Source organism: Astyanax mexicanus, chromosome 22 (genome assembly GCF_023375975.1).
Source record: "Astyanax mexicanus isolate ESR-SI-001 chromosome 22, AstMex3_surface, whole genome shotgun sequence".
Lineage (NCBI taxonomy): Eukaryota > Metazoa > Chordata > Actinopteri > Characiformes > Acestrorhamphidae > Astyanax > Astyanax mexicanus.
Window position 1 is genome coordinate 8,311,808 of NC_064429.1, and position 25,967 is coordinate 8,337,774.

At 38.0% G+C, this 25,967-nt stretch overlaps 1 protein-coding gene across 1 annotated transcript in view; it reads left to right on the plus strand.

The window, feature by feature from the left end:
* cemip2 (cell migration inducing hyaluronidase 2) overlaps positions 1-25,967 on the plus strand; it is a 71,926-nt gene that overhangs the window by 24,186 nt on the left and 21,773 nt on the right. The window contains exons 6-15 of the mRNA XM_049470205.1: positions 2,836-3,005; positions 11,750-11,938; positions 14,904-15,073; positions 15,905-16,117; positions 17,254-17,459; positions 17,712-17,781; positions 20,741-20,869; positions 22,217-22,305; positions 24,572-24,703; positions 25,501-25,536. Of these exons, the coding sequence (XP_049326162.1) occupies positions 2,836-3,005; positions 11,750-11,938; positions 14,904-15,073; positions 15,905-16,117; positions 17,254-17,459; positions 17,712-17,781; positions 20,741-20,869; positions 22,217-22,305; positions 24,572-24,703; positions 25,501-25,536 (1,404 nt within the window). The remainder of the gene's footprint in view (positions 1-2,835; positions 3,006-11,749; positions 11,939-14,903; positions 15,074-15,904; positions 16,118-17,253; positions 17,460-17,711; positions 17,782-20,740; positions 20,870-22,216; positions 22,306-24,571; positions 24,704-25,500; positions 25,537-25,967) is intronic.

Consider the following 25,967-nt stretch of genomic DNA (forward strand, 5'->3'; position numbering starts at 1 on the left):
CTAAATAATATTTTCCAAAAAACTAGGATATATGTGCTGCTGGCTTGTGTTTTTACATCATTTTTAGGAACCAAACATTAAAAAATGTGAACTTTTTGTAAGTTCTTACACATATTTCTATTCTATTTACCTGAGGTTGGGGTTGGATAAACATAATAATGTAAATTAAGCACAAAAAAAAAGAATGAATGAATGAATGCTAAAGAAAAGTGGAGTTCACTCTGATCCCAGTGCTTTAGATTTATTAGGTTCTGCCTGAAGCCTAATTAAAAGTTAAACCTGATTTATTGGCTTCTTTGGGAGTTTTTTGTTTGTTAGGCCATAGTTTCTTGTGTTCTTCAGCTGATCTGAACTTTATATAACCTTCACTGAAATCAATTTCACTCTATCCCTTTAGAAACAGCAGAAAATGAGGTACTGCACTGTGTTTCTCAGGTAGAGTAGCCAATAAAGTTAGCGTGTGGAGTTAGCGTGTGGAGTTAGCGTGTGGAGTTAGCGTGTGGAGTTAGCGTGTGGAGTTAGCGTGTGGAGTTAGCGTGTGGAGTTAGCGTGCTAACCCAGCAGAGCTGTGATCTAGAGTGAAACTGACACCTGTAGAAGTGCTATAAATGTGTAGGCGCAGCAGTAGCACGAATACCAGAAGCACTCGGACGCTTAAATAGCCTGTAAAACTCTTACATCAGGGATTATTATATTCCTCTTAACCACCAAACTCACAGGAAGGAGCTGCGTCATCGTTCGCTTCACAGTTTTAGCTTGCCAAAGGAAGGAAGCTGTTTTGTTTTCAACAATATCTATCAATAGAATAAGACTATAGTAGTATAGTTTTCAGTAATGACAACAATATTAAATTTAAATATTTAATAAACGTGATAAACTAAATGTACTGTATATTGTTTTACATACAGTATAAAGTAGAGAGACATGATCATCTGCTGGTGTTGATCCACTGTGTTTTATTGTCAAGTCTAAAGTCAGTAAAGTTTTGTTTTCCCACAAAATCTTACAGCATTTAATGCTTCTCTCTGCTACTGACAACTTTTATGGAGATGCGGATTTAATTTTCCAGCAGGACTTGGCACACTGCCCACACTGCAGAAAGTACCAATTGGTACCAATATGGTATTGACACTGATATTTTGTTTTTTATTTTCTGTATGAAAGATAAAAAAAGGAAATAAACATTTAAAAAGATCGCTCTGTGTGTAATACATCTATATAATATAGATAATATAGAGTTTCACATTTTGAACAAAATTACTGTATCAAAGTCACTTTTTAATGATATTGTAATTTTTTGAGTTGCACTAGTATTTGTTAGAAATCCTTGGACTTTCTCTGAAAGCACGAGGGAGTCTCAAGGCCTTTTTTTGTTGCTTGTGTTTTCTTTTTTTAATCTTTGCATGTTTTGAGCTGTTGTAGAAGGAAGGAAGAGACCAGTTAGTCACCAACCTTGTCCTCAGTCATGTGTGATGATTGTGTTTTCCGTTTCCTTGTTGCTGACTGTTTTCACTATATGATTTATTATAGCAGATTTCGTGTCATAGAGCCCTATTTTAAGTGTTGTAAGCTTCCCCCCGCAGTTTACTTAGTTTACTTTCTCTTCACAAACTGACTGTTCAGCTGAAGAGACGAGCTGTAAAGGGCTAGAATAGTAACGTGAGCTAAAGTAGTTAGCGTGCTAGCTTTATTTGCCTAAAGACTGGCTGTCTTTATCCAAATATCTCTTATACATCTCGGATATTGTTTATTTAGACAGCTTCACCTACAAATACACACTATGGTTCCATGCATATAAATAATGTATGTTTTAAGTCAACAGAACAAAATTTTTGATACAATTCTATAACTGTATAAAATGGCACCATATAGCTGTAAAGTGGGAAAACACTGTATTGTTATACAGAAAATATTTTTCATTTGTAGTTTTGTACTTTTGTAATTTTTTATCTTTAAATAAACAACATAAAAATACGTACATGCTATTTAATTAATACAGTAGTGAAAGAAAAAAGTGGCAAAATTGCCAAAAACTGTGTCTGGCCCTTTTTATTGTTATCATTAACTCACTAGTACTAGTGCAGTATGATTTAAATGTACTTTTAAATACCAGTTAAAAGCTTGTACACACTTACATTCAGTGGTTCTGCATTGTAGATTAATGCTAAAGGCATCCACATTTTGAAGAAAGAAAAAAGTTTTAAACAAACCAGAATATGTTTTATATTTTACATTCTTCAAAGTAGTGTCTATTGCTTAGATTATACAGTTTTGTACATCTCTGCAGGATTTTCTCATTCAGTTTTATGAGGTAGAGTCACCTGGAATTCAGGCTTTCAGTTAACAGCTGTGCTGGACTCATCAAGAGTTAATTACTTGAATTTCTTGTTTCTTAATTTAAGTGTTTTAGAGCATCAGTTTTAGAAAGTAGTAAAGAGGTAGAGTTACAGGTATCCAGTGAATAGTGAATATTTGAGTAATGTTCTAATCCAGGTTATGAGAAGCAAGAAATACTCAACTAAATAAAGAAAAAATACTTGAATAAATGAAGGTCAGTCAATCCAAAAAAAAAAAAATCAAGAACTTTGAAAGTATCCTCAAGTGCAGTCAACGCTAAGACCAGCAAAAACGTTATGATGAAACTGGCTCTCATCAGGACTGCCCCAAGAAAGAAAGAGCAAGAGTTTCCTCTGTTGTAAAGGACCTTAATGCTTTAGAGTTTAAGACTTTTAAGTTACTTCATGCATCTTTTTGTGTTTCTTCACATAGATTAAATATCTGATGAATAAAGTAATAAAACCCCTCTCTCTCTCTCTCTCTCTCTCTTTTCTCCAGGCAGGCGTGGGCTCTGGTGGCGGTGGTGGGTGGAGGAAACGGCTCCTGCACTGAGGACACGCGAGAGCATGAGAACCATGACACGGGAGGCAGGGCTCTGGCTCGGCGGGACTTCGTAACGGTTGATGGTGTTCGGTTCTCTGTTACAGCCTACAGCGAGTGGAGGAACGGTGAGCTCTTATAGCACCTCACTTACAGATAAACTGAGTCAATACAGAGTAGGGCTGCACGATGTATCGTTTAAGAATCGTCATCGCGATGTGCTCATGCACAAGAGTCACATCGCAGGATTAATCAAACACAACATGTTGCGATGTTTTAATTCTTGACACAAGAAGTAGATACACAGCGCTGTCTCTGTGTCTGTGTGAGTGGCAGGCTGCTGCTGCCTGAGGACGCGAGACAGCGTGCGGGTGGGGGCGGGACTGGTGACATTGTTTTCTGTAGCAGTTTGCTTGTGGTGAAAATAGGTTCTGGTCTATATCTGACTCAGCTATCAAATATACTTCTTCTTAATTAAGCTAAACTGCTGATGAGGCACAGTTTAATCTGATACTTTAGCCAGATAATATACTGCTATAAATAAACGCTATCTCTGCTGCTCCATGCTGTTTACACACTAAGAGCGCGGTATGTGCAGCGTTCACTGCTCACATCTGCGCTGCACGTCCCATTCAAAAGCGCAGCAGCAAATTTGCAGCATTTAGTATTAAAGCAGCTTCATGCTGCACAGATATACACACTGGAAGACAGAATCTTCTCATTATATTTATTTTCTTGTTCCTGCACCAGACAGCTCTGACCAATCGGATGTTTATGGCGTCACAATGTCAATGTCAAAAGTCGGGGGCGAAAAAAATAAGAGGTGAAAAAAATTAACTTGCGTGTTTTAACATTTTACATGTGTAAATTAACTTCTTGTGAGCACAAATGTGAAACTGACGAGCAAAAAAAAAAAGGAAATCGTGTGTACGCTGAACAGAATATTGCTCTCGAGCTTCATTTTTCTCCTCTTTTGTTTTATTTTCTTCTCTAATTCACAGTTCTTCTCACTGCAGCTGGGTCGATTACAGTAAAAAAAAAATAATTCCCAAGTTTACCAAGACATTTTGCAGGAAAACTTAAGACCATCTGTCTGCCAGCTAAAGCTTAACCGAGGATAGATGATGCAAGAGACTGTGTTTGTCTATTGTTGTGACTTAGATGAAGATCAGAACACAATAAATGACTAATTTATGATGTAATCCAAGTAATCCCAAAAGGTCCTCATACTTCCTTGCAACTGTATAGTTGGTACAGATAATAATAAAACATATTGGTCATTTATGACGCCAAATATCTTTAGATTTATTGTATGGCGATATATGCTAGACTGTTCTTGTAAACAGCCACTTGTGCAACACTTTGCTTGGTTTTCTCTGAGAGCGTTGTCTTCAGTGTCTAAGAATAGTCACCTCTTGCAGGCTTTCCTGTGTAGCTGTAAAACAAAGGCAGCTCTATGCGTTGGACAGCGTTGTGGATAACCAGGCGTGTGGCTATTATCAGCCAGTGACTAGCGTGCAAGCGTGACACTGGACTCTCTCCAAAAGCATCTGCTCACGTTCCTGCGTGCGGTGACTGGATGAATGTTCACAAGGCCTGCATTGACCACACTGACCCATTTCAGCTGGAATTATAGCTGGTTGGTCTGGGATTGTTGCTCATGTGTCACTACAGCCCATTGTGGTGACTATTATGGGATTGGACTGCTCCGGGGAGGTCTCAGTAGCAGCCAGTTTAAAGCTGTGGTTGTTCTGATCTGCTCTATATATATATAAAGTGTGCAGTCAATGGCCACTTTATTAGCATCAGTATGTTATATAAGAAACACTTAATAAGAAACACCTACTACTACTACCTTGTGCTTCCACTCTCTGGCCACTTTATTAGAAACACCTAGTAAAAACTGTGCTTTCACTTACTGGCCACTTTATTAGAAACACCTTCTACTGCCTTGTGCTTCCACTCGCAGGCCACTTTATTAGAAACACCTACTTCTACCTTCTGATTCTATTCGCTGGCCACTTTATTAGAAACACCTACTACTACTACTACCATATGCTTCCACTCACTTGCCACTTTATAAGAAACACCAACAAAAACTTACTACCTTGTGCTTCCACTTGCTGGCCACTTTATTAGAAACACCACTTTATGCTTTCCCATAGTGGCCACTTTATTAAAAACACCTACTTCTAAGTACATTGTGCTTCAACTTTTTGGCCACTTTATTAGAAACACCTACTACTACTAGCTTGTGCTCCCTTATGCTGGCCACTTTGTTGGAAACATATATACTACCTTATGTTTCAAATCAGTGGCCACTTTATTAGAAACACCTACTAAAACTTGCTACCTTGTGCTTCCACTCACTGGCCACTTTATTAGAAACACCTACTACTTACTACCTTGTGCTTCCACTCACTGGCCACTTTATTAGAAACGCCTACTAAAACTTACTACCTCGTGCTTCCACTCACTGGCCACTTTATTAGAAACGCCTACTAAAACTTGCTACCTCGTGCTTCCACTCACTGGCCACTTTATTAGAAACACCTACTAAAACTTACTGCTTGGTGCTTCCACTAATTGGCCACTTTATTAGAAACACCTACTAAAACGTAGTACCTTGTGCTTCCACTTGCTGGCCACTTTATTAGAAACACCTACTACTACTAGCTTGTGCTCCCTTATGCTGGCCACTTTATTGGAAACATCTAATACTACCTTATGTTTCTACTCAGTGGCCACTTTACTAGAAACACCTACTACTACCTTATGCTTCCACTCACTGGCCACTTTATTAGAAACACCTATTACTTATTACCTTGTGCTTCCACTCACTGGCCACTTTATTAGAAACACCTATTACTACTAGCGTGTGCTCCTTTATGCTGGCCACTTTATTAGAAACACATACTTACTACCTTGTGCTTCCACTCACTGGCCACTTTATTAGAAACACCTACTAAAACTTACTATATGTGCTTCCACTCACTGGACACTTTATTAGAAACACCTACTACTACTAGCTTGTGCTTCCACTCACTGGACACTTTATTAGAAACACCTACTACTACTAGCTTGTGCTTCCACTCACTGGACACTTTATTAGAAACACCTACTACTACTAGCTTGTGCTTCCACTCACTGGCCACTTTATTAGAAACACCTACTACTACCTTTTGCTTTCACTCAGTGGCCACTTTATTAGAAACAACTACTCCTACCTTCTGTTTCTATTCGCTGGCCACTTTATTAGAAACACAGCTGTTAGCTGGTTGTGGTGGAGCTGGTATGGCAGGCTGGTGGAGTTGTGTAATGTGGTGCTCCAGGCTGCAGTTTATTGGACGGCTGATTTCAGCCTGAGGGTGGTGTTTTGTGCTTGCATGCTCTGAAGGAATTGTAATCTATTTATTGCGCTGATCAGTGGGAGGGTGGAGGTCTCAGATGGGTGTGAGAAGGTGTAGCCGCTAACATTCCTGCCCCCCTCAGTCTCCAGTTCACACGCTCGTCTCTGAGACTCCAGGCTTAGAATCACAGCTATTCCTGTTCTCTGCTCTAAAATATCCAGAATCTGTTGGACATGTGCTTCTTATTACGGGGTTATTATCAGAATACTGGTCCATTTGGCTCTCAGAACTTGAAATGACTTAAGATTTTAGATTTTTTGACTCTTTGTCATATTTATAGGACTACATAGAAATAATGTTTTCCAGATTTTTCACTTTTTATTTATGACAATTTTACAGAAAATTGGTATTTAAAGGGAACGTGGTTGATCTAGACTTAAAAAAAAAAACTTGAACTGTTTATGATGACCTTGTTCTGTTTCAAATATAGATTTTGATTCTCTAATATTATTTTAATTACTTTATATTTTACCACGACAGGGTGGACAGAGATAATAAGAGATATATTGGGGGAAATAAATTTTATTAATTACTGCAACACTAGTGAAACAAGTGTCTTCAGTTTTGTGAAAAAAAAATAAAGCAGTATGAAGGTTGTTAACCACTAACCGTATTTCTTGCACTATAAGGCGCACCATATTATAAAGCGCATTATCCATAACATCTATTTTTAGGGTTCAAGCACCGAAGGTGCGTAGAACCCTATTGTTTTTGCTAAGATTTTTCTTATTATTATTATTATTAGGGTTCAAGCACCGAAGGTGCGTAGAACCCTATTGTTTTTGCTAAGATTTTTCTTATTATTATTATTATTCTTTTTCTCCTGTAAAAACAGTTGTGCAGCCTAAACCGTAAGTCATAGAGAAATGAAACTTGGTAGGTAGATGTAGGATCAGTGCATCTCGGTGGACAACAAAAATGGCACCGATTGGTCAAGTGGTGGCGCTATAAACAAGGAAATTCATTTTTCACAATTTTCTCAATAACTCAAAAACCATAAGACCTACATTCAAAATTCTTTGTTTGATGGATTCCTTGGGTCAATACCTACAACTTTCCAATTTGGACCATGCACTTCCGTCTATATAGATTTTTTGCTAATTTGCATAATATGCAAAACATACTTTTGCGAACTAGTCCTAGGAATTTTGATCAATCCTGGCATGTTTGGTATCAAAACACTCGTGAGAGCATGGCCTTCAATATTCATTAAGAAAAAGTTGAAATTTGTAAACAATATGGCCACCATATGCAAATTAGTCCTTCCGGATATATGCCCCATTCACTTCAATTGTTAAATTTGGAACACTGTTTCTCAGCAACCGTGCAACCTAGCAAGCTGAAACTTTGCATGCAGAATCTGTCATACAGCCTCTAAAGGATGTTCAAAGGGCAACTTAATCAATCAACATGGCTGAACACCATCAGCCAATCAGCATTCAGCAGACATTTTGGCAGGCTGAATGTTGCCCAATCTGGATGACACTTGGCAGTTATGTTCAGGTGGAGACGCTGTAGTGACCTGCAAATTGCTGAAACAATCCGACCACTGGGGGGCGCTGTTCCAACAAATCGAATACATGTCAATCATACTATACTATTTTGACATCTAAATGTTTGTGCCATATTTAGTACAGTGGCTCTGACAAATTTGTCAATACAACTATGTTTAAAAAGTGCTTTGTTTATTCAGAACTGCTAATTGTTTGAAAATAGCAATATTGATACTAGTCTCTGGATATTTGGCCTATCACCGCCATTTCAGACTTGTTGCACACTGTAGAGTCTCTAGGTTAAGATTCAATAAAAACATTTGTGAAAATTTCACATACAATAGTGTCCAGGCATCAAGCAGTCTGAGCGTCCTTGAAATTTTCAACCTAAATTGCTGTAACTCTGCAGTATTTGCTGTAATCTCACAATGTCAAAGACCTCTGTACAATATCACTCTGATGAAGCGCCATTTAATACAGAACTAGATTTAGAATATATTTGTAATTACATGTCATATCAGAACATGCACTCCTTTGTGCCTCTTCTCAACATTAATAACAGGTGAAAGACTTTTGATAATTTCTCAATGTGACAGAGTGTCTCCAATTGTGTTACACCTTACACATCACCATCCTATGCTCTAGTAGGCACCATTGTGCCAGTTGCTGTTTGATGAAGCGCCATTTAATTCAGAACTAGATTTAGAATAACTTTGTAATTACATGTCATGTCAGACAATGAACTCATTTGTGTTAATGTAAACTTGTTTTGTAAAACATTTCAGCTTGTTTTGCAAAGGTCAAAAGGTCAATCTGAACACCACTTTGTAAACATTCTGGTTGAAACCACCTGATCAATACCAATAACATGTAGACACATTTTGACTAGATCTAACTCACTTGATGAATATCCTACAAACTTCACTAGATTGACATTACAATTACAATTTACAATTTAAGCACTGATCACGTTGAAAGGCTTCTGCTCAACATTAATAACAGGTGAAAATTTTTTAATAATCTCTAAATGTGACAGGGCATCTCCAATCATATTAGCCCTTTTTACACATCACCATTCAGTTCTCTAGTATGCACCATTGTGCCAGTTGGTGCTTGAACCCGATGATTGCCGCTTGCGGCTATATTTATTATTATTATTATTCTTTTTCTCCTGTAAAAACAGTTGTGCAGCCTAAACCGTAAGTCATAGAGAAATGAAACTTGGTAGGTAGATGTAGGACCAGTGCATCTCGGTGGACAACAAAAATGGCACCGATTGGTCAAGTGGTGGCGCTATAAACAAGGAAATTCATTTTTCACAATTTTCTCAATAACTCAAAAACCATAAGACCTACATTCAAAATTCTTTTTTTGATGGATTCCTTGGGTCAATACCAACAACTTTCCAATTTGGACCATGCACTTCCGTCTATATAGATTTTGTGCTAATTTGCATAATATGCAAAACCTACTTTTGCAAACTAGTCCTAGGAATTTTGACCAATCCTGGCATGTTTGGTATCAAAACACTCGTGAGAGCATGCGCTTCAATATTCATTAAGAAAAAGTTGAAATATGTAAACAATATGGCCGCCATATGCAAATTAGTCCTTCCGGATATATGCCCCATTCACTTCAAGAGGTAAATTTGGAGCACTGTTTCTCAGCAACCGTGCAACCTAGCAAGTTGAAACTTTGCATGCAGAATCTATCATACAGCCTCTAAAGGATGTTCAAAGGGCAACTTAATCAATCAACATGGCTGAACACCATCAGCCAATCAGCATTCAGCAGACATTTTGGCAGGCTGAATGTTGCCCAATCTGGATGATATTTGGCAGTTATGTTCAGGTGGAGACACTGTAGTGACCTGCAAAGTGCTGAAACAATCCACCCACTGGGGGGCGCTGTTCCAAAAAAACGACTATATGTCAATCATGCTGTACTATTTTGACATCTAATTGTTTTTGCCATATTTAGTACAGTGGCTCTGACAAATTTCTCAATACAGCTATGTTTAAAAAGTGCTTTGTTCATTCATAATTGCTAATTGTTTGAAAATAGCTATATTGAAACTACTCTCTGGATATTTGGCCTATCACCTCCATTTCAGTCTTGCTGCACACTGTAGAGTCTCTAGGTAAATGTTCATTAAAAACATTTGTGAAAATTTCACATACAATACTCTCCAGGCATCAAGCAATCTGTGCTTCCTTGGAATTTCTAACCTAAATTGCTGTAACTCTGCAGTATTTGCTGTAATCTCACAATGTTAAAGACCTCTGTACAATATCACTCTGATGAAGCGCCATTTAATACAGAACTAGATTAAGAATAACTTGACATTACATGTCATATCAGAACATTCACTCCTTTGTGCCTCTTCTCAACATTAATAACAGGTGAAAGACTTTTGATCATTTCTAAATGTGACAGAATGTCTCCAATTGTGTTAGACCTTCTTACACATCACCATCCTATGCTCTAGTAGGCACCATTGTGCTAGTTGGTGCTTGATGAAGCGCCATTTAATTCAGAACTAGATTTATAATAACTTCGTAATTACATGTCATATCAGAACATTCACTCCTTTGTGTTCATTTAAACTTGTTTGGTCAAACATTTCAGCTTGTTCTGCAAAGGTTCAAAGGTCAATCTGAATACCACTTTGTGAACATTCTGGTTGAAGCCACCTGATCAATACCAATAACATGTAGACACCTTTTGACTAGTTCTAACTCACTTAATGAATATCCTACAAAGTTCACTAGATTTACATGTGAATTTAAGCACTGATCAGGTTGAAAGGCCTCTGCTCAACATTAATAACAGGTGAAAAACTTGATAATTTCTAAATGTGACAGGGCATCTCCAATCATATTAGACCTTCTTACACATCACCATTCAATGCTCCAGTAGGCACCATTGTGCAAGTTGGTGCTTGAACCCGATGATTGCCGCTTGCGGCTATATTTTTATTTATTTTCATACATAAGGTGCTCTGGATTATAAGGCGCATTATTTTTAAAGTCAAACGAGCGCTCAATGTTAATCTACACAGATTTCACTCCTGAAAACAGTTTATTTGGGTGAGTAAAGCACTTTGTTTATCTATAGTAAGCTAAGATTTCCATATTTTGACTAATGCTAGCCAGGCAACGCTACACTAAGGAACTCGCAGAGAGTTCCTGTAAAGCTACGTGGGTTCATCCCACGTAGCTTGTTTTAGCACGATAAACTGGAAGGGTACAGTCCGATATACTGACTTCTGAATTGGGAAAGAGCTAACTAGCACTTAGCGCATTTAGCAGGTAATGCTAATGTTGCTCCAGCAGTGCTAGCCAAGGTTAGAAGCAAGCTACAGTCTGATATACTCGCCTCTGAACGGCAAAAGAGCTAACTAGCGCTTAGCATGGTTAGAAAGTAATGCTAATGCTGCTCCAGCAGTGCTAGCCAAGGTTAGGAGCAGGCTACAGGCTAATATACTCGCCTAGTGCTTAGCGCGGTTAGCAGCTAATGCTAATACTGCTCCAGTTTTTGAGCTGGAGAACCAAACCTATAGAACCTATAAAACTAAACTATAACTCTGCACTTCAGCAAAGTGGCTTTTACAGCTCTTTACATCCTGACTGGTAAAAATCATACATAAGGTGCAATAATTTAAATTTGGAAAATTAAAAGATTTTAGTGCAATGAAAAATAAAGTTAAAAATAATTCATTAGATTAACCAGGTATCACAATACAACCCATTCTTCACATCTAAGGAAAGTGCATAAAATAAATAAAATCTTTTTCACAGTAAAAAAGGTTGTTGACAGAGTTGGTGGACCTTGTGTTTATTTAGAAAGTAATCCCACTCTGCTGATTTGAGTTTTTTTATAAATGGAGATAAAATGACTTTCGCATCTCTCTGCAGTTTTTTTCACTAGATCTGAGTCTTTAACTCCTTTCTGTCCTTCATCCCACAGGTTTCCCGATATCAGGTTTCCAGGTGGACGCAGTAGACCAGGTGGTTCTGAACCTGCAGGATGATGTGAGCAGCTGGAGAGCCGGAGAGCGCATCGTGGTGGCGAGTACCGATTACTCCATGCACCAGGCCGAGGAGTTCACCCTGCTGCCCTGCCCACACTGTACTAAGAGACAGGTCCGCATACAAGGTGCGTGTGCTGACCCCCACTCTTTTTTATTATGCTTTTCTCGCCCATTTAGCTTGGCCGATGATCCCACACACTCAGCTTTTCAGCTATACTCTCCCTATGATTAGTGATGCCTCAACACAAGGAGGGTGAAGATTTAGTATGTTAGCCTACTTAGCTTTTCTGTCTTGTAGATGAAAAATGATCATGAGATGCTGCCCACAGGATGCTGCACACAGGGCATTGTTGGTGAGATGTTTAAAAACTCCAGCAGCACTGCTGCAGTGTCTGATCTAATTGTACCATCAGCACAAACACCTCATACACCACCACCGTAATAATCAGTACTAGTGATGGGACGATCCCCTTTTTTTATTTTGACACGTAGTGTCGTGGATTAGCCGCGCTCGCCCGATATCCGATATGTTTAATTATGTCAATATCGGCCTCCATACCTATATTGTATCGGATCGGTCCCATCTTTAATCAGTACTAATCACTGCTGAGATTAGTGCTGAGAATAATGACCACCACCCTAATAATAATAATAATAATAATAATAATAATAATAATAATAATATCTGCTCTGTGGTGGTTTTCTGTCCTGTGGGGTTCTGAATATTAAAGAACGGGGTAAAAAGAAGGATAATAATAAAGTATACAGAGAAACAAATACAGAACTACAGTCTGTAATTATTATAGAACTATAGAATTGTGCTAATTTACATTATGTTCATTTATGAGAACTGGATAATATGTTTAGAAACAAGGAGGTGATTATAATGCTATACTTAATATATGTATTATCAGTATACTAGTGGGTTAAAAACAGAGTCTTATAAGTGTCTTAAAATGACAATAACATTGTCATTGTTATTTCTTGAACAGTATATTGTCCAAACCAGAACGTTATGGTGACAGGTCTGGTTTCTGTGTGTGTGTTCTTTGTGGGAGTTTAGAACGATGTGGTTGTTGTCTGATTTACGGCTCGTTATTTTTTTCACCGAATTGTTTGAAATTTTCTCATATTTTTACTGAACTCTCGCGCTCCAGGGACAAAAGCAGGGGGCTCATTTTTTATTATAATAAATAACAGCTGCTGAATGAGGAGATAAGACACTTTTTCCCATCATATTGACTCTGTCGACTTTAACGACGTTAAGCATCTTCCCCTGGGGGGATGAAATTGGGTGGAGGGTGTTTGCTGGTTTCGGTACGGTTATGAATCCACTGGCTTGTGACGATGCTGTCAGTAAAGAAATGCCAGTGTTACTCATTCAGTTAGCTAATGCTAATCATCTGTATAATTACAGTTCTGTATTAATGTAGAACTGAATGAATGAATGAAAGAAGGAATGACAAAAAGGCCAATGTAGAACACATTAATCACAAAAGTATAAATGAATAGATAACTATCTATGATGTTAAAGGAGAACTCTGATGTTAAATTGACTTTGGTTGTAGTAAAACATGAAAAGAGTACTAACCATTGTTGAATAGCCCACCTCCTTTCTGAGATCCTGAGTAATTTTGTGCTTTTTGGTCATTAGGTACAACAGCTGCTTTGGGGCATATTTTGCCCCAATAAATCGCTTTTTTAACACTGTTATCCAGACTTAAAGTAGCTCCGCACCTCATTGGTAAAATCTGGAGAGCTCTGACAATTAAAAATGAGGCTTTAATAACATTAAAATGGCACAAGAAGCTTATTAAAAACCACTGTTTACATCTTGTAATGCAGGTAAATTCCAAAATTACCTAAAATTCATCACGCAGTATTTTTTGTAAATCTTAAAAAAAAAAAAAAACTATTATATTTATTTACACTGTGAAACATATTTTTTTTTTACAGTGTAAAATTCAGACATTCAAACATGTTAACAGGCCTGTCACGATAACAACATTTTCAGGATGATATATTGTCCCAGAAATTATTGCGATAAATGATAATTTTGTCATTTTAAAGCGCTACTATAAAAAATGCTTTTTCCTGCTTCTGGACTCCCAAAGGAGCTTTAAGACAATGTGCCACAGTAATAAAATACTAGCATTATAATACTATTACCCCATCTTGCAGTGAAACTAACTTTTTATTATTAAAAACAGACATGGGGCTTCTAATATAAAAATATTTCAATATCCTAAAAAAAAAAAAAAAAAAAAAAAAGGACAATCACTCTGAGACTATGTGGGTTCTGAGAAAACTGCACTAAATATTAAACTTTATAAAAACAAATAAATTAAAGTTACATATTTATTTTATTATATATATTTTTAACTCTGGACATAAAACAAAGGCACTTGCAGATTCTCTCTTTTCTGATCATATATTTATATGCTGTAAAACACAAATACACGTGTTCATATGATCAAACAGAGAGGAAAGAAATAAAAGGGATAGGTGAGGGAGAGGACAAAAAGGAAAAGAAAGGAAGGAAAGAAAATTAAAGGAAAGGTAAGAAAAGGAAAGGAAATGTTATGGACAGAAAGGAAAGGAAAGGAAAGGAAAGGAAAGGGGATAGGAAATAAATAGAAGGCAAAGAATGGGAAACAAAGGGTGGAAAGGAAGGATGGTAAGGAAATGAAAGATAAAAAAATGAAAGGGTAGGAAAAGAAAGAGAAAGAAAAGAGAGAAAAAAAATTTTGATCGCGATTAAAACATATATTGTACGATAAGTGTGTGTGCATGTATGTGTTTGCGTGTGTGTTTGTGTGTGTGTTTGTGTGTGTTTGCGTGCGTGTGTGTTTGTGTGTGTTTGCGTGTGTGTTTGTGGAGACTCGATGCTATTATCGTCGTCTGCAAAAATGATCGTGGTTAAAAAATATATCATACGATAAATTGATAAAGCAATTATCGTGACAGGCCTACATGCTGACGATAGAAAAATGACGTAAACAGTGTAAAAAAAATGTACGCCATAAGTTTCCTCTTCATTTTGTCCGTATGGATCGGTGTAAGTTAATTGTTTGTACGCTTGTGTCGTAGGGAAGCCTCAGTTCACACACATGGGGGAGATAGTGGACGGGGTGGACATGCGAGCGGAGGTGGCCCTGCTGTCCAGGAACATCCTGATCCAGGGGGAGATGGAGCGCTCCTGCTACGGAAACAACTGGTGCCAGTACTACAACCACGACACCTTCGGCGGACACGTGAAGGTCAGATTAGATTTCAGTCTGTCTGCATTCAGTTAAATCTTTCTTTCTTTCTTTCTTTCTTTCTTTCTTTCTCTATTTTTCTTTCTTTCTTTCTCTTACTTTCTTACTTTCATCCTTCTGTCTCTCATCCTTTCTTTCTCTTTCTTTTCCTTCCCTTTCCTTCCCTTTCATTTTTTCCTTTCCTGTTCTTTACCCTCCTTACTTTCTTCCCTTTGTTTCCCATTATTTGCCTTCTATTCATTTCCATTTCCTTTCCTTTCCTTTCCTTTCCTTTTTGTCCATTTTTATTTCCTTTCCTTTTCTTAGCTTTCCTTTAATTTTCTTTCCTTCTCTTTCTTTTCCTTTTCTTGTCCTCTCCCTCACTTGTCCCTTTTATTTCTTTCCTCTCTGTTCCCTTCATGTCCTTACATTTTCTGTCCTTTCTGTCCCTTTCATTTCTTTTTCTTTCCTTTCTTTTCCTTTCTGTCCCTTCCCTTTTCTGTCAGTTCCTTTCCTTATCTTACATTTTCTGTCCTTTCTGCCTCCTCTATTTTTTACCTTTTCTTTTCTTCTTTTTCTTTCTGTACCTTCCATTTTCTCTCCTTTTCTCTTCTTTAGTTTCCTTTCCTTTCCTTTCCCTTATTTGATTCCCTTTTCCCTTCCCTCTCCTTTTCTCTTCTTTTATGTCCTTACCTTACCTTTCCTTTCCTTTCCTTTCTGTCCCTTCCGTTTTCTTTCCTTTTCTTTTCTTTCTGTCTCTTTCCTGCCCTTCCCTCCAGTATTAATATAGTGTTTGTAACACAGTGAAAGTGTTTGATGTATTTTCTCTCTTTTCCCTCTCTGGTTATAAAGGTTCTGGGTAACTTCTCCTCGGTGCACCTGTCTCAGGTGGAGCTGAAGAACATGGGTCAGCAGGCAGTGAGAGGAAGTTACCCTGTTCATTTCCACCTGTGTGGAGACGTGGACCAGCGGGGGGGCTACACCCAGCCCACCTACCTCGACTCCCTTTCAATACACCACTCCTTCTCCCGCTGCGTCACCGTCCACGCCACCAACGGCCTGCTGGTGCGTTACTGCTGATCTAGAACTGCTTACTTAATACTGACCTCTATAGCAAGATACTGCTGGTCACGATCAACTGAGTAATAAATAAAGATTAGAAACAAATCAAATTACCCCAGTCTTTACATAAAGTCGACTTATCTACTGATTCAAGGCATTGGGCTTTCTGTTCTTTCTGTTCTTTCTGTCCTTTTTCGTATTAGTTCTTCCTTTCCTTTCCTTTTCTTCCCTTTCTGTCCCTTCTATTTCCTTTCCTTTTATTTTTTATCCTTTTATGTTCATTCCTTTCCTTCCCTCTCTTTTTCCTTTCCTTTCATTTCCTTTCATTTCCTTCCCTTCCCTTCCCGTTCCTTCTTTTTCATTTATTTTCCTTTCCTTAATTTCCTTACCCTTTCTTCCATTTCAGTGACTTCAGTTTCCTTTCTTTTCTTTCTTTTCCTTCCCTCTTTTTTCTCTCCTTCTCTTTCCATTCCTGTTATTTTTTTCCTTTTTTTCTTTACTTTTCTTTTTAAAAAATACGGAGGTAATGTCTGTTTGTACAATAAATTGATAAAATTATTGTGTCAACTCTATAAATAGGTACAGTTACCATGTAACTTCCCTTTTCCTTCTCTTTACTTTTCTTTCCTTACCTTTCTTACCTTTCTTTTCCTAACCACCTTTTCTCTCTTCCTTTCTTCCATTTGTTTTTCTTACTTTCTCTTCTTTCTTTTCTCTCCTTTCATTTTCGTCCCTTTCCTTCCATTTACTTTCTTTTCCTCCCCTCCTGTTCCTTCCATTTCATTTATTTTCCTTTCCTTAATTTCCTTACATTTTCTTCCCTTTCTGTCCCTTCCCTCTTCTTTTCTCTCCTTTCCTTTCCTTTCCTTCTTGTTCCTTTCTTTTCATTTATTTTCCTTTCCTTAATTTCCTTACCTTTTCTTTCCTTTCAGTCCTTTCAATTGCCTTTCTTCTTTCTTTTCCTTTCCTGTCACTTCCTTTCCATTCCTTTCCATTAATGTCCATATATGGAATGATAATTATTATAGTTTATTAGACAGCGATTCGTAATTAGACTGTACATTTAGTACCTTTGTAATAGAAGGTAGAAGTTATGCAAAAAGTACTAATCTGGCTTGTCCTGGATTGTTATTGTTCAGGTGAGGGACACTGTGGGCTACGACACTCTGGGCCACTGTTTTTTCCTGGAGGACGGGATCGAGCAGAGGAACACCTTCTTCCACAACCTCGGATTAGTGACCAGACCGGGCACCATTCTGCCCACCGACCGTAACGACACCATGTGCACAGAGATCAGAGACCGCGTGTACAAGGGCTACAATCCCTCACCAGCCACAGAGTGCAAGTATGAAGTTTCACATATACACGTCTTTTTAATAATGTTTTAGTTTATAGTTACTAATAAAATAGGGCTGCAATTAATGATTATTTTGAAAATCAATTAAGCTGTCAGCTTTTTTTTTTTAAAGCTTAAACTTGAAAAAGGCTAAAAAAAGGGAGGGGTTGTTTGGGTGGAGCACTGGGTGATGTATGGGTTTAGGTGCAGGGCAGGAGGGAGAGCTGATTGTCTGTGTTTATCTGTGTGTCTGTGCTCTAGGGCCGTGTCTACCTTTTGGATCGCCAACCCGAACAATAACCTGATCAACAACGCAGCAGCTGGTTCACAGGTAAAACTGATCCAATCTCTAATATTTAGAAGATAAAGTAATGATAAGTGAATTACAGAACTATCATTTATAGGGGTGTTAAAACGAGATTAAAACGTGACGATGTTTCTCGTCAAGCTTAAACCTGTCTGGCGGGAAAAAAAACAGTAGGTGAGCTCCGCGCGACAGTAGGTGAGCGCGCGACAGTTAAAGAGCTCCGCGGTACAGTTAAAGAGCTCCGCGGTACAGTTAAAGAGCTCCGCGGTACAGTTAAAGAGCTCCGCGGTACAGTTAAACGTGATGATATAGAGTTAAAAAGCTCTGCGCGACAGTAGGTGAGCTCCGCGGTACAGTTAAACGTGATGATATACAGTTAAAAAGCTCTGCACGACAGTAGGTGAGCTCCGCGGTACACTTAAAAAGGTCCGCGCGACAGTAGGTGACTGGTTATGGTTCTGCATAGTTAAATTACCAGAAATTTAGGAGAAAAAAACACAAACCATAGGCTTAATATGACTGGTTGTGGTTTGCACTTATTGTTTGCACTATATAAGACCTAGAAAAGTTTTATTTTTATTTTTTATTCTTATTTCTATTTATTATAGAATCAGTGTGAGAGAGAAACCAGTGTGTTAAGTTTGCCTTATATGATTTTGTCAAATAAAACTTTTTTATATTTTTTTCATTTTTGACGTTTTCTTTAAAATTTTATATTTATTTTATATTTCTCGTCTCGTTCTCGTGAACCCAGTATCGTGTCTCGTCTAGTCTCGTGAAATTAGTGTCTCGTCACACCCCTAGTAATTTAGTGTATTTTGATGGAATAAACCTCTTGGTAAGGTGAACAGGTTGTGTGGTTATAAAGGCTTTTATTACAGTAGGATTACAGTAAATGAAAAGTCCTGTGGCAGTAATGTCGTATGATATTATTTGAGATGAAGCTGCTAATCTGCAGTAATGGAATTACTCAGAGCAGTTAAATCTCTTCATTCCACTCTTTTATTAAAGGCTATAAAATCTGATTTTCTCATGTTCTGACAGCAGTGGTTTGTGCTGAGTTGCGTGGCGTTGTGTGCGCTGCAGAAGGTTAGATAAACACAGTGGTGTGCCAGCAGTTCATCCTGCAGTTATTAGAGATCATGAAAAAAATAATAATTTCATGTCTGTGCGCATTTAAGGGAGAAAAGGTTCACAGCCCTGTCGCTTAGTTTAAGTGTTTAGTGTAGACTGTACACAATTTTAAAAAGATGTATTAGTATTGTAATATATCACTTTATTGTTTTTTTTGTAATACTGTATATTCTGTAGATTTTTAATAATCAGCTTTATATGTGTTTATAAGTGTCAGACATGGGTTTGTTTAGTGATCTGTTTAAAGCAGGGGTGTCCCGTTTCCTTTTTTGGAGCAGCCCGCGAGGTATTTTAGAAATAGAATGAAAGTTGGCCCGCTGTTAAGCAGGTTTTTATAATGTGAGACTCAAAGTTTGAACGCTAGGTGTCAGAAACGGACCAAAGAGTCTAAAAGCGGAGAGAGTGCGCATTTCTAGCGCAGAAAAACGGACCAAAGAGTCTAAAAGCGGAGAGAGTGCACATTTCTAGCACAGAAAAACGGACCAAAGAGTCTAAAACGGAGAGAGTGCGCATTTCTAGCACAGAAAAACGGACCAAAGAGTCTAAAAGCGGAGAGAGTGCGCATTTCTAGCACAGAAAAACGGACCAAAGAGTCTAAAAGAGGAGAGAGTGCGCATTTCTAGCACAGAAAAACGGACCAAAGAGTCTAAAAGAGGAGAGAGTGTGCATTTCTAGCACAGAAAAACGGGCCAAAGTGTCTAAAAGCGGACAGAGTGCGCATTTCTAGCGCAGAAAAACAAGCATTTCTAGCGTATTTCTAGCGCAGAAAGTTTTTTATTAAGGAGTTTAATATGAAGAGACATCATGAAATGAAACATCAATTTGAAAAATCTTAGTTTACACAACACTGTCAAAGATAAAGATAGTAAGTCAAGTAAAATGGTGTGTAAATGAAAATAATCAGGAAAATGTATTATTTAAAGTGGTATATTTCATTATTTGTTTTATTACGGAGTGTGGCCCGTGACTTTAAATATATTTCTCCTTCTGGCCCCCAACAAAAAAAGTTTGGACACCCCTGGTTTAAAGCCTGACCACTAGAAATCAGTACTGTACCCTTTCATTAGATCCCATTGTTCTTGGATTGGATTGGATAAAAAGCTACCTGTATTTTTTGCACTATAAGACGCACTTAAAACCCTTAATTTTCCCCAAAAGTATCAGTGCCCCTTATAATCAGATGTGCAATATGTATACATTTATACAGGAGTTTCAGTTTAACTTCCCAGCATTATTAGCATTAGCTGCTAACCGTGCTAAGCGCTAGCTCTTTGGGCGTTTAGAGGTCAGTATTATTGGCCTTTACCCTGCTGCTAATCTCGGCTAGCACTGCTGGAGCAGCATTATCATTAGCCGCTAACCACAGCACTAGCTCTTTAGCCGTCTAGAGGCGAGTGTTAATGGCTTGTAGCCTGCTGCTTACCCCGGCTAGCACTGCTGGAGCAGCATTAGCATTAGCCACTAACCACAGCACTAGCTCTTTCACTGTTCAGAGGAGAATATGTCAGATTGTAATCTGCGTGTTTACCATGTTAAAACAAGCTAGCTAATATCATTCTGGCTTACAGGAACACTTAGGGTTTATCAGTGTAGCTCTGTCAGGAGGTTAGCTGCTAATCTATTTTTAGGACGCCAAAAGTCATTTCTTTTGTTCAATTTTAAATCCACTGAATAAAAAATATATAATTACACATTATAGTGTTAAACATTATATTTATTATGAAATAAATATATATAATTATTGATATATAAAACATAAATATATATATATATATATATATATATATATATATATATATATATATATATATAAATATTAAAGTATTTATTTATCCTTCTCCTTCTTCAGGATGCAGGGATTTGGTACATCTTCCACAGCTCCTCCACAGGAGACACTCACGGTCTGGTTCCAGAGACTAAAGCAGAACTCACTCCGCTGGGCATTTTCTACAACAACCGAGTTCACTCCAACTTTAAGGTACCTCAGCGTTGACTGGTTTACATGCAGATTAGTTAAGAAACAGGGGATAAATGTGCAAATCCTTCTTGCTCATGAATATTCATACATGCAAACTTATTCGTTAGAAACAATTTAAAATAAAGACATTTTTTTACACTAATAACAGTCTTTGCAATGCCATATGTAACATTACAACATGTGTAATAATGCCCTGCTAAATTCAGTTCAGCCACTGACCTATAATCTTAGAGTCTCTGTAAAATCCACGCCAAATCCACCGGAGATCCTATTTAAACCTATAGAAATGGATTTTTAATTTTAACTAGTGCAAACAGAACTGTTCTAAACATACACCTACCTATCTCAATTGTACTTGGCTGGTGGTGTTTTTCCTCCATAGACTAATTCTAACCATTTGTTTCTCAGCTCTGAATTACTGGGTAATTACTGAAGTATATAATTAAACACTGATGTGTAATTCGCACAAATAACACAGGAAGGAACTGCATGCTGTTCCTAGCGCTGTTATTTAGCTCCTCTCTGACGAGGCGGCGGCGCTGCCCAGCTTCAGCTCTGCTGTCTGTGGGCGGTCCCAAGCCGAGGTGGGCGGGGCCATGAATACTAATTCACAGGTTGATGTAGATACGGTGCTTTTCCTGATCGACTCGTTTTTCTATATATTTACTTTTACTAGTTAATGCAGAAAATGGAGGTTGAAGAAAAGTTTCATGTGCATCATCATAAACAACTCTACCAACTGTAGCATTGGTATACAGTGAATAGCTCTATTTGAGTAATATTCTAATCCAATAAAGAAATAAAGAAAATATCCTTTAAAAAAATGAAGGTCTGTCGATCCGAAACATTTTAAGAAATGTTTGAAACTGTGGACTACATTATTTACACACACATATTGAATTAGAAGAATTACAGGATCAGCTGATACTCAGCTTTAGGAAACTTTTATTGGATTTTATTGGAAAAATAACCTGATTTGGAAATCCCTAATTAGCATTTTTACAGTAGTACTAATTTAGCATAGCTGCGCAACGTGCTAAAGTTAGTGGAGAAGCGTATGGACTCAATTACAGTGTTTTTTATTTGTTGTGATGCAAAAACAAATCATTATCTGTGTTTCTCGGAATGAGTCTGCTGTTTACACACACACACACACACTCACACACACACCAAGCTGTTCATAATAGTCCTCTGTTTCAGTGAGAGCATTAAAAAGCCCTTCCTGCAGAGTATTTACTGTAAAAGTATCATGTGCTTCACGCTCTCTCTCTCCTGCTGTCCTGACCTGGTTTAATTTTACACTGTCCTCCTCCTCCTCTTCTGCTGCTGATGCTCTTCTTTCCCCAGGCTGGTCTTTTCATCGACAAAGGAGTGAAGACCACCAACGCCACTGCTGCAGACCCTCGCGAATACCTCTGCCTGGACAACAACGCCAGGTCAGACCCTGAGAATGTTTATTCAAACAAACCTCCAGCCTGGTGGTGAGATTCTGACCACAGAGTTTCTGACCACAGAGCTGCTCTCGGCTGGACAGTTTTGGGTGGTAGACCCACTCCACTGACCCAGCACTGACACTGAGGTGTGTACAGGTTCCTGGAAAAATGCTGTGCCTGTTAACCTCTTACCGACCCGAAGCCCAACCAGAACTCCGAGATTTCCCACCACATTCCTCGGGGCCGGTTCGGGTCGGGCTCCAAAAAATAGTCTAAGATGTAGGGGTGTCACAATTCTCTAAATCCTCGATTCAAATTTATTTCCGATTTTAGGGTCACGATTCGATTCCTTTTAGATTAGTCTTTGGTCAGTGATTGGTTTGCTTCATCAAATTGACAATATCTTATTTCAGTAAGATAATAAGTAATATCTTATAAATATAAGTGATGCAAAGTGATACAACTGATCTGTAATACACCACATTAGGCACTAATGGTCAAATTTAAATAATTTAATTAAGATAGGCTAGACAAAACAACTGTTATTTTAATATTTTCAAGTTTTTCTTTAGGAAGATGAAGATTATTATTTATTCATTTTTGGACTAATTAAACATGAATGTAATTCACAGGCTGTTATACACATGCACACACACGCTTGTATTTCTAAACCTGAGTTTGGAGGGGGGTGTATTTTTATGCCCCCTAGAGATTTGATTCTGTTTACTATGAAAACAAATCAGTGGAGATGGAGTTTCCTCTCTGCTCGCTTACTGTGGAAGAAGTGTGTGTGTGAACGGAAAAGCCCGTAGGCCTCCCGTCTGACTGACCAAGAGTGTGTGTGTGTGTTGAGTTTCACATTACTTTGTTTAGTAACAGATAGTTTACATGGCATGAATTAATACTAACAGACGAGTCAGTCTATATTGGGGGTGTGGATTCCCAGTATGTTAAGTATGCTAATATTAGTCAGACATTCATACACACTTTTAGAGTAGTCTGTCTCTCTGTCTGTCTGTCTGTCTGGGTGAAGACACACACATACATCACAGGTCAGAAATGTCCTTGGATTATCGTGTGAATGACTAAAGAAATGTGGAGCTGTGGCCACATTTGCAAAACCTGAAAGAAATATTATACTGTTATACAGGTGCATCTCAATTGAAAAGTTACTTTATTTCAGTAATTCAGATGAAAATGTGAAACTTATATATTATACAGATTTATAACATACAGAGTGATCTATTTTAGAGTTCATACTTCATTTACTGTTGATGATTTTAGCTTACAGACAATGAAAACCACAAAATCAGTGTCTCAAAATATTTGAATATTATATAAGACCAATTGGTACTTTTAACAGTGTGGGCAGTGTGCCAAGTCCTGCTGGAAAATGAAATCTGCATCTCTATAAAAGTTGTCAGCAGCAGAGGGAAGCATGAAGTGCTGTAAGATTTTGCAGGAAAACAAAACTGCACTGACTTTAGACTTGATAATAAAACACAGTGGATCAACACCAGCAGATGATCAGCATGTCTCTCCAAACCATCACTGATCATCAGTAAATTTTACATTTCATTTGTAAATGAAGGGAACAGAGTCTGGAGGAAGAGTGGAGAGACACACAGTCCAAACTGCTCGAGGTCTAGTGTGAAGTTTCCACCAATCAGTGATGGTTTGGAGAGACATGTCTGTCATCTGCTGGTGTTGATCCACTGTGTTTTATCAAGTCCAAAGTCAGCACTTCATGCTTCCCTCTGCTGACAACTTTTATGAAGATGTGGCTTTCATTTTCCAGCAGGACTTGACACATTGCCAAAAGTACCAGTTGGTCTTAAATAATATTCAAATTTTCTAAGACTTTTACTGATTTTTGGGTTTTCATTGGCTGTAAGTCATGATCATTAATTCATATCATTAATTAAATTAAAAATCAATTAAATATATCAGGACGGTGCTTAAATGTCAAAACTCTTTCAGTCACAAATAACTTTGATTATAAGATTGTGTTTTCTTGCATTCGGTCCTGTTTTTTTTGTGAAAAGTTCAATTTATAGGAGTTCCAGTACTAGAAATAAAAAGCACCTCACTTACAGTCACTTATTACTCATATGATTCACCAGTCTGGTATTAACTGCAAATCCTTCAGTTAGCATTTAAAACTCTATAGTTTTGACCAGAAATGATATAATTTACAATATGTCTCCAGTCAGATGGTTCTACTATGAGGTTTCTCACTGTATCTTCTTCTTCTAACACTGTGCTTCAGGTTCCGCCCCCACGAGGACTCAGACCCCACCAAGCCGAGAGTGGCGGCCCTCATCGACACGCTCATCTCCTTTAAGAACAACGACCTGGGAGCCTGGATACGTGGAGGTGATATAATCATACAGAATTCTGGGTAAGCTGAAGCATCACTGTCCAAAACTAGTCTTTTGACGCTCCATTCAGAAACATGACTTTCCCAGTTATTGTTGCAGGATTAGATAAATTTTCAACCCAATAATTCCAATAACCCAGAGGCTGGAGCACTGTGGCGGCTTCCAGCTAGGAGAAATAAAATTCTCAGCAGGCTGATTGATCTTAGAATATCTTAAAGATATCATTCCATCTTTTTTAATTCATTTTAAAATGTCTAGTTGTGTCTCTAATATGAAAGAATGCCATGTTATACAGTTACTTACACCAGGTAGCTAACGCTAACTAGCTCTGTAAACAGAGTGAACAGAGCTGTTAGCTTCACCTAAGCTAAGGTGGGTGAGGCCATGAAGTCACTGGTTGAGGTAGAGACCCAAACTTCTCTCTGATCAACTCGTATTTCTGAGGATTTTCTTTTACTAGCTACTGCAGACAATGGAGGCTGAAGAACAGTTTTATGTGCAGCATCATATACAACTCAAAGAACAAGAAAAAGTGGATTTTAGCAGAATGAGACTTTTAAAACCCCAAACGTCTTAAAAATTGCATTGCTTTGCAATTTTACATTAATGATGTGTGCTTTTTGCTGTTTTGTTATTCATTTTTACGTCTTAATTTTGTGGGAGTAAGATTTAAAATGTCTTAAATTGAATTTCTTCATACTCGCAGTTACTCTAAGAAGGATGCGTTTGTGGGCGGAGCATAAAAGAGTGGAAAAGGCTGATAGATGTACAGATTTCTGCACAAATAATCTTATGCCTTGTTGGTTTGTTTCTACAGATTTGCAGACAACGGTGTTGGATTGTCATTTGCAAGGTACGGCTTTGATGTTTTTGATGTTTTTGAATGTTTTTGTGTCGAGATCATTAATGGGAAAAAATCTCTCTAATAATAGAGTGAATCTAATTAGTATATGTGTTTTTAAATCCATCCATCCCTCTCTCTTCCCCCCCCCTCTCTCTCACTCGATCTCTCTTTATTTCTCGCTTGCTTGCTATCTTGCTTGCTTTCTCTCACCCGCTCTCTCTTTCTCTCAATCGCTCTCTCTTTTTCTCGACTGATCTCTCTCTCGAACGCTTTCTCTTTCTCTCGAACGCTTTCTCTTTCTCTCGAACGCTTTCTCTTTCTCTCGAACGCTTTCTCTTTCTTTCAACCACTCTCTCTTTCTTTCGACTGCTCTCTCTTTCTTTTGACTGCTCTCTCTTTCTCTTGACCGCTCTCTCTTTCTTTTGACTGCTCTCTCTTTT